The sequence below is a fragment of the Diorhabda sublineata genome, chromosome 1 (genome assembly GCF_026230105.1).
Source record: "Diorhabda sublineata isolate icDioSubl1.1 chromosome 1, icDioSubl1.1, whole genome shotgun sequence".
In the NCBI taxonomy this organism is placed as follows: Eukaryota; Metazoa; Arthropoda; class Insecta; order Coleoptera; family Chrysomelidae; genus Diorhabda; species Diorhabda sublineata.
The window spans coordinates 1607801-1616925 of NC_079474.1; the positions used below are offsets into that span (position 1 = coordinate 1607801).

The following is a 9125-nucleotide window of genomic DNA, read 5'->3' on the forward strand; positions in this document are numbered from 1 at the left end:
ATATCAGTGTTATACAGGACAGGATCCTACTAAAAAAAGAAGAAGCATCAGTACATGCTTATCAGTAAATCAGATCATTTTGAAGAAATAAACTTTTTAATTATTAAATAAACCGAAAATGTTTGAAAACGTTGCTAAGTAACACTACAAGTTTAAAAATAAATAATTATTCATAAAATTTAATTAGAAGCACAATCAAAACTGATAAAATAAATCAAAAAGGAATCGTGATGGCCATAACTTCGAAATGGAAAACTTTTTCATATTTTATATTGTATTATGAATTTTCATTGGAAATAAGGTAAAAATATAATGAATTTGTTAAATTTCTATCGAAAAAAATTGCGAGTATCATTTTTGAATGAAAATTACTGACGGTGGCTGAATGTTGAGAGATTTGGAAGAAATTTACATGACGTTTCGTCTGTTATTGTAAGTCATCTCTAGAGAAAATTGAGATTAGTAACCACTAAAAACAAGTTCTGCAACTTCAGTAGGTACAAGAAAAGGTTAATTACTGCCCGAACTTAATTTGTTTTAACAATTGAAGCTAAAGGTTATGAGAAAAGGTTAATTCAAGTGATATTAAACAAAAAATTTATTATAGAATTTTAATAACATAAAATTGATTTTGGTTGAGTGATAATACAAAAAAAAAAGTCTAATCAGTATCATCATCGCTCTCCTTCTTCCTTTTCTTTCCCCTTTCTTCTTCGCTTTCTGATTCTTTATCTTTCTCATCCTCGCTGGAGTCATCCATTTTTTCCTCCTCCTCTTCATCATCATCATCATCATCTTTATCCTCGTCGCTGGATTCATTCTTCTTTTTACTCTTTTGGGCATCATATTTTTTACTTTTACCGGCTTCTTTCTTTTTGGCAGGTTTATCATCGTTATCATCACTAGTATCGGAATCATCGATATATTCTTTACTCTTGATTTTGCCTTCGGCTAGTTTAGGAGAAGCGGAACGTTTCGCCGATGGTTTCTTATCCTTTTTCCCCGAAGATTTTTTGCTTTCACCTGACGTAGCCCCCCCAGAAGCTTTGAATTCTTTCATTTCCGCCTCGTATCTTTCCTTATCTTTTTTAGCCTTCTCCTCCCATTCCGATTTATCCTTCAATTCCCTCCACAATTCCCCGCCTTTCTTAGCTATATCAGTGAAAGATATTCCTTTGTTTTCTTCTTTTATTTTGTCCCTGTTTGCGTTCAACCAAAGCATAAAAGCGGTTATGGCCCTTTTCGGTTTATTGTCGCCTTTTTCTTTCTTTTCGCGCTTCTTCCTCGGCGCTTCCGATACCGTTTTCGTTTTCTTCTTTTCTTTCTTTTTCTCTTTTTTGTCGCCATCTCCGCCGCCTTCTTCATCGTCGTCTTCAGAGGAACTGCTGTGGTTGCTGTCGTATTCTTCTGCTACATCGCTCTCAACTTGATTAGGATTGAAATCTTCATCTGTGCTTTCATCTTCTTCGTCGTCGTCGTCGTCTTCTCTTTCTTGTCCTTCTGCTTTGACTCTTGCCAGATAAGCATCTGGAGCTGCTTCTTCGTCCGAATCTCCAAAGTCATCTTTGTAGGAAGTTTTGTCGGTTTTGCCCCTATTTTTGATGTTGAGTTTCTTTTTTGTAATGAAGTCGAACAATTTTCCGTATTCTCCTTTTTCGATGCTGCTGAAAGTATGAACAGTACCTGATTTTAGTTCGATTTCGAAATCGAAAGTTCTGGTGTTGCCGCCACCTCTGGCAAAGTTGACAGAAGTGATTTCTTCAAATCTAATATGAATTGGAGGTTTATGAACGTAGATAAAGCCCCTTTCCAAAGGATAAAGAAGACCTGCTGCAGCTTTATACGAACAACTAATAGCCGGAGTTCCAGAATGTCCTGAAACAATTCAAAAAATAAAAACTAGATTTCAAAAAAAAATCCTAATTAAATAAATCTCACCAATAAACGCTCCAGGTCCAGTTAATTTCGTATTGATGATGTGTTTCATTATGTTACTCATGACCTCGAAAGTCGGTCCGCTAAGTTCCTTTTCCAATTTCCCATCAAACTTCTCCTTAAGCTCTTCATCAGTGAAAGGTAATTCCACTGAAGTTTCATCTTGATTAAACAAAAATACCAAAAAATGATACCGGGTTTGACCTTGTTTTATAGGAGGATCCAAACTCACAACGAAAAACATTTGCCTGCTATCTTTGTGGGGTAAAAGGAATAGTCTCAATACGGTTGTCATGGGGATTTTGTAATCGAAAGTTTTACCGTGAAGTTGAAAGAAAGTTTGGAAAATTTTAATGTCGTATCGACCCCTCGGCGTAAGACAATGGATTTCTCTAAATATCGCAATAGCGTCGCCGGAAATATTGATAACACTTGCTTTGTTCATCACTTGTTGTTGGAATGCTTCGACGGGATCCACGTCCCCGGCCATTTCGGTAGCGGGTATAAAAAATCGCATTTCCATCAAACTTACTGGGGCGTCATCGTTTTGGTGAAATTCCATGGTGATTTCATTTTTACCTCCAGTACATTGAGAAACGTGGTTTAATGGTATTTCAAAGGAGCTATTAGAACCAACATCGAAACTTAATACTGATCCGTTGAATTTAGCGGTACCCCAATTCCATCCTTTCGTGCTAAGTTCTTTTTCCAACATTTCTATCTTGTACGATTTGCTGAAAAATTTTGCTATTTTATCTTTATCGGAATCCTTAAAGCCGACGAATCGGTGTAGAGTTCCATTTTTAAGAAATAATCTAATACCCCACGTTCCGGCGAAATTTTGAAAATTAACCACATCAAAATCCGTGGCAGGGATCTGCTGAACTTTACCGCTTTTGCTGTTTTTGAAAATAAGATTTTGTTCAGTGAGTTTTAGTTTACCAGCAGTCATACATCCTTTAATTTCCGCGGATATATCGGAAAATTCCAACTCCATTGTCACTTCACTTCAAATCGCGACGAAATTTATAAAATAATCATTCACTTGCCGCCATTTGCACACAAAGATATGTCACTATCTACTTCTTTTTTACTAATAACATTTTAAACCATATCAATATTGGTAATTATAAATATTAACCGAAACGAACGAATGGTAATAAGTCTTTTTATCATCAATATAAGTAGAATTTCTCGATTATATTCAAAAGATAAAAATGTATATTATTTCACGAATTAAACGACGATCTTCTATCCTTGTTTAACGCACACCGGAGAGATAGATAGAAGATATTTTCTTCGTTAAATTACATTGTAAAACCAAATCATATATATTTTGAAAATAACTATTTTCTAAAACGAAATTATTTTCCAATAATTTCAATATATAATAAACAGATTGAAGGTAGCTTTATATACAAGAGTACACGACAACAATGGTTATGCGCACAGTGTTGTCAAATATAATAACCTTCATATCACATCCGCCATTACTGGTAATTTTAAAGTTGAATTGAGTAGAGTGCAAAAACCTTAAATTAAATAACTTATGGCATTTATATTGATGAATAAAATACGCTTCTCGTTTTAAAAGTATATATCGTCTCTAATACATTTTAATTAACTCTTAAACTATAGTTTTTAAAAGTGCAAGTTAATTCTTAAAAAAAACAGATGCTTAAATTAAGATTATGTGATACTATTCATGATGTTGTGTGCATTTTAAATATTAGTTCGTTATAAACATGAGTACAAATACAGAGGACGAAAAAGACTCTCCAAAGGCCGTTCCTTTGGATCTAGCTCGAAATATATCAAGTGTAAGGACTGTGGAAGGTAAAACTCCCATAGTAATGACGAATCAATCGTTACGAGGTATGAGAGTGTTAACTCAGAGCGTACCTGGCTCGAATCCTTCGACGCTCAGCACTCCTACTATTATCGCCACAAATTTGGTATCACAAGCAGTTCTTAAAACAGGTAAGGTAAAATACTTTTTAGAAGCATTTAACAGCATATTTTAGTTATAGAATCGTATTGCGTATGAATATATAGCTTTTTTTAATGAAATGGGTAATACAGCATTATTATTAATGCGTGTTTTAGATTCTGGTAGACCTCAAATTACTGGTATTATTACAAGCAACACCTCCCAACCTCAAGTTACCAGTAATTTGTCTAGACCTACACAGATAACACTTTCAGCTCCTTCCCAAACTATAGGAACTTCTTATCACGTCCCAAGAGGACCTGCTGTAGTGGCAAACTTAGCCGCCCCCAGAAGTAATGTCACTACAGTTAGAACACCTATGGTTGTTGCCCAAGGTGGTCAGGTAATTTTTTTTTTCACCTTGTTTTGGTGTTTAGTGATTTAAACATGAAATAACATCGGTTTCATATCTTTTCTTCAACTTTTTACTACTTAGATCTTTTTGTATGTTTTTCGTGATGATTTGTCTTGGTTTTAGATCTTTTTTCTATAAAAATTAGTTTCAAATAAAGTGTAAAAATTGATGTAGGTTATTTATTTATTAATACAAATTGTCAGTGTAAAATTATGTTGTGATAAAGATCAAAATGTCAATTTTCACACATTACATTAAACTGATTTTCATAGAAAAAATACTTGAAATGAAGACAAATTATTTCATAAAGCAATAATATTAATTTTTATGTAGCCCCATACATTTGTACGTCCACCACGTTCGTCAAGCCCAGCTTCTGGAACCGCTTGGCTTACAAACAGTTCGACTGGTTCCCAAATCAAAGGTGCCCCAACGGTATTAAGCTCACCCGTCAGGGGTGCTACCGTAACAGGAAAACCTGCAGTAATCAGTAGAACCCAGTCACAGGGTGTGTCCACTATTCGTCCGGGTGCTATATTACAAAATGCTATTTCCATAGGTCAAACTGGACAGGTAACGATAAAAACAGGTTTTATATTTGATTCAATTGCAATTTTTATCTTTTAGATCCATTCTTTTAAAGCTGGAACTACTGGAATCCAAGCATTAGGAAATACTGTTACTATAGCTCAGGTTTTACCAACCAGAACACAAGCTGTAGTTTATAGTGCTAATTCCAATGCTCAGTTTACTCCAGCAAGAATTACAGTAGCTACAACAACTTCAGCACCTAGATTGAATCAACCTAGACCTCTCGTAAGTATATTTAATCATGAAATTTATTTTGTTTAGGGTATTAATTTTCAGAATCAGGTTACTACAGCCCGTCTAACTGTTCCTGTAAACGTATCACAATCAGGTACCAGGTTAATAACCCCACAAGCAACCGTATTAAGTTCGGGTGGTAGAATATCTGCTGTTACAACTACTCAAACATCTACAGCTCCGAGAATAGTTACAACGCAACCAAATCTATCGATCGGAAGATTATCAGTTGCGACTGCTACCCCCACGGCCGTAACCAACGCTACTTTTATAGGTTCGACGAAATTATCGACTTTAAATTTACATTCGTTGGTAGCAGTAGCAAATGCTAACACTCCTCCCGCAAGGACGACCATATCTACCCAGGGACCTAAAGTTATAACTCAACCGGCTCAAGGTACCATTCAATTAACCGCACAGTTGAAAACTACACCTAGTATTGTTTCAACAGGTACAAGAACAAGTTAGTACTAAAATAACCGTTAATTTAATTTGTGAAATTATTTTTTTTTTTTCAATTTTAGTTAGCGTTCCAGCTGCTATAGTCACCCAACAGAGACAAGCGACGTTGGTGCCTTCTCAAGCTATTTCCATCGCTAAAGTTTTTCCTCAAAATGATAATCCAGTTAGCGGTAGTGCTCCTACTAATGTATTTATACACACTCCTGTGCAATCTACTAGACATTCTTCCCCTAGTGAGTTATATTCATTATGTTGTATGTAGTGGAGAAAATTTTATTTTTTTTTAGGTCCTAATCAGAGTAATTGTATTACACAAACCAGCAGTACAGTACCGGCTACTACGGTAGCTACTTACTCAATAACTAGCGGTACTTACTTTTATGATAACGCTTATTCGATGCCGAACAGGAATTTTACACAACAACAACAAACTTTTTCTAATCAAAATATGCAAATCAGACCGTCGATGAATACCCAAGTGCACGGTATAGTGTCCAATCAACAGATGCGTTTCAATTCCGTTATGGTACTAGAACAGAACCGTGGAAATTCCCAAATACAACAGTCTCAATTATCAGAACAAACCGGTCAACAGTTAACCGAACAGATTTATCCGACTAATAAGATTACATCGTCGCCAAGACCGAGTATTTTGAGGAAAAGAGACCACGAAGGTTCCCCGCTTAAAGCTGCTAAGAATCTAGTGCCGATTTTATCGAATTTGTCTTCACAACAATCCCATTGTCTACCTCCAGCTTCACCCCCATCGAGACCGGATTCCAGGGGGAACGGACATAGTTCTGGTAAAAGAAATATTTATTTTTTTTTCTTAGTGTACAAATAATTGTTTCTTTTTATAATAGGTGGTAGTACAACTATTTCTGCTACTTCTAGTCCTGGTTTAGCAGAAATAAACGACGACAGTAACCACGCTATTATAAATAATAAAGAAGAAGAAGAAACGAAGCCCCCTCCAATGGAAATGAGTCCTAGGAAGAAACCAAGAAAACAACAACTGTAAATAATTTAATTTTAACAAAATTATTGTGTTTTAAAAATTATTTTTTAGTACCGGAAACGATTTGGACGAAAATAAAGACGATATGGAATTCATATCGGACCGTCCTATAAAAAAAGATGAAGATTCAGATGTAAATCAATCGGACGAACCGAAAGATGGCGCCCCAGAAGCCGGACAAGTTACCACAGTAAGAAAACCAGCATCGGCTAGTTTATTAAACAGTTATAGACAAAACTGGAAAGCAACTCATAATCATTATTTGAGACACACAGATGTGAAACCAAAAGACGAAAGGAGACCTACCATTATGGATCTGGCTAATCAGTACAGGGTGCAGGATAAAGTGAACGGATGGAAAATACATCATTTATCCACGCAAATGGAAGATCTGGTAAGATGTTCGTTAATACTTTTTTTGATCGATTATGTTGTTTGTCCTGCGAATGTTTTATGTTTTAGGCCGATCAAGAACAAACCGTCTATAATCAATTGACCGAATTGCTCAAGTGTACGGAATCCGAAGAAGGGTGTAAACAATTTAATAAAGAAATAAATAGAATCAACGAATTGATTAAGGTTAGTTTGATCGATCGAGTTGGAGATTTGGTGAACGATTTTTTTTTTATTTTTTAGGGTAATTTGCAGAGAATTAAAATTATAAATGACGGTATGGTGGAAGCGAAAACCTCCATTATGAAAATATTTGATCACAAAGTTCACGTGACTGATATTATCAATAGATGTGCCAGTAAACGTAATTTTAAAAAAAGGGAAAAGTCTTGAAGGTTTCCCGTTGTGTAATTCTGTTTTTTTTTATATATATAAACATTAAGTTTCAATGTATTTTTTTATATAACGTGTTTTTATATGGAAAAATGTGTATAAAGTTTGTTTATTTCCCAAGGAAGAATATAAGGAAGGAAGAAAGAAGGACAAGTTTAATAGTTTGTTTAATTGTATCATATAATGAAATTTGAAAGAGATATTCATATAATAAAGTATTTTTTAGATATTATTTTCATTTAAATATTAATTGGTTAAAATCTAGTGGAAAATATATGAAAAGGTACAAATGAACTACTGCAATATATACAGGATTAATAACAACTTTGATTCCTATAAATTGGAATCAAATAATGGAGAAATTTGACAAACTGAAGGATATAATAGTTAAAATGAGAAATAGAGGCTCTAGATTAACAATATGAAGTCAATAGAGATGGTTTTAGAGTTATAAGTACAAACAAAAGTCTAATTTCAGGATAAGAATGGTAAATGTAGGAAAAGGTACAAATGAACTACTGGAATTTATGCAGGATTAATCAGATTCATCAACAACTCCAAAATATACAAATTTGTCAAATTAAAAAAATAAATTGAACAAACTGGAAGATATAACAGTAAAAGTAGAACTACAGATCAGTTTCCATGATAATTTTTTGAGAAATCTAATAAGAAGTCTGAATTGCAATGGTTTAAAAAAATATTAAGTAATCTAAAAACAAGTAGGTCAATATGGCGAAGTACAAATGAACTACAATAATAGATAAATAAGATACCTAACCTAACCTCACAATTTGAAAGAAAAGATCAATTTTCAAAAAATTTTTATTGGAAATCTGGTAAATTGAAGATAATTACAGTGAAGTACAAATGAACTACTAAAATAGTTCCATCAACAACACCAAAGTTCATAGATTGAAGAAAAAAGATAAATAGGACAAACAGAAAGTTACGGTGTTTAAATATACTTGGAGTTGTAGAAATCCAATAACAAACTTACAATTTCAATAATCGCAGAGAAAGAGAAATTGGAAGATAAAGTGATAAAAATGGAAAATAGAGGCTCTCAAAAGGACAATATGCATTATAAGGGAAAATTTTTCAGCTGTAATCGTTTAAAATGAGGAAAGTTACAAATGAACTACTGAAATATACGCAGAGTTGTAAGAATCCAACATCAAAATTACAATTTCAAAAATTTATAAGAAAACTTGAGAATTTTTCTTTATTACAAAAAGATGTACATGAAATTTTTCTATCAGACTTTTTTTTTTATTAAAAATTCATATTTTTAGTACCGAATCAAAAATTGGTACAAAAATCAGATACACTGGTTTCAAAACAAACAAATAAGGTCAAAATAAATAAATTCAACAACGTTTTTATTTATTTCTAGTTACCTCTACACTGAAAAAAATAGTTTCATCAAAATAAACTTTCTCTAATTATAGATTTTAATCCACAAACATCAAGCTGAAATACAAAAAAAAGGATTTTTGTCCTTTAATCCACTGAAACAAGTCAACGGTTACTAATTTTTGATTTCAAAAAAGGATATGAAACATACTAAATTAGTTGCATCCTGTAATATAAAAAATACCCCAAATAAGATCCACTAATTCAGTTTCTGCAACTTCCATCAACGTTTTTGCTAATAAAAGCCTAAAAACACAAATAGTAGGTCATTTGTATCCTCAAGAAACCCCTACTTCCTCTGCCGTTGGAAAAATATTTCGTAGATACAAATAAAACAC

The 9125-nt window shown here is 33.5% G+C and overlaps 2 protein-coding genes across 3 annotated transcripts; one reads left to right on the forward strand and one right to left on the reverse strand.

The window, feature by feature from the left end:
- Nucleotides 1–580: 580 nt before the first annotated feature.
- On the reverse strand, nt 581–3196 carry LOC130452182 (FACT complex subunit Ssrp1). The gene is made up of 2 exons (XM_056791494.1): nt 1939–3196; nt 581–1875 (listed from the first exon to the last, which is right to left on the reverse strand). Exons 1-2 carry the CDS (start codon nt 2930–2932, stop codon nt 662–664), a joined length of 2208 nt encoding a protein of 735 aa, XP_056647472.1. The 5' UTR covers nt 2933–3196; the 3' UTR covers nt 581–661.
- Nucleotides 3197–3385: 189 nt separating this feature from the next.
- Nucleotides 3386–7601, forward strand: LOC130452174 (histone deacetylase complex subunit SAP130-A). 2 transcript variants are annotated; one of them, XM_056791488.1, is made up of 11 exons: nt 3386–3915; nt 4042–4268; nt 4614–4853; nt 4908–5096; nt 5148–5568; nt 5630–5800; nt 5855–6370; nt 6431–6584; nt 6637–6979; nt 7048–7164; nt 7222–7601. In XM_056791488.1, the coding sequence occupies exons 1-11, from the start codon at nt 3681–3683 to the stop codon at nt 7369–7371; spliced, it is 2763 nt and encodes a 920-aa protein (XP_056647466.1). In that variant the 5' UTR covers nt 3386–3680; the 3' UTR covers nt 7372–7601. The 2 variants fall into 2 exon arrangements, with proteins under 2 accessions (XP_056647466.1, XP_056647469.1); XM_056791491.1 differs by having other exon boundaries at nt 3387–3915; nt 5148–5556.
- Nucleotides 7602–9125: the final 1524 nt, after the last annotated feature.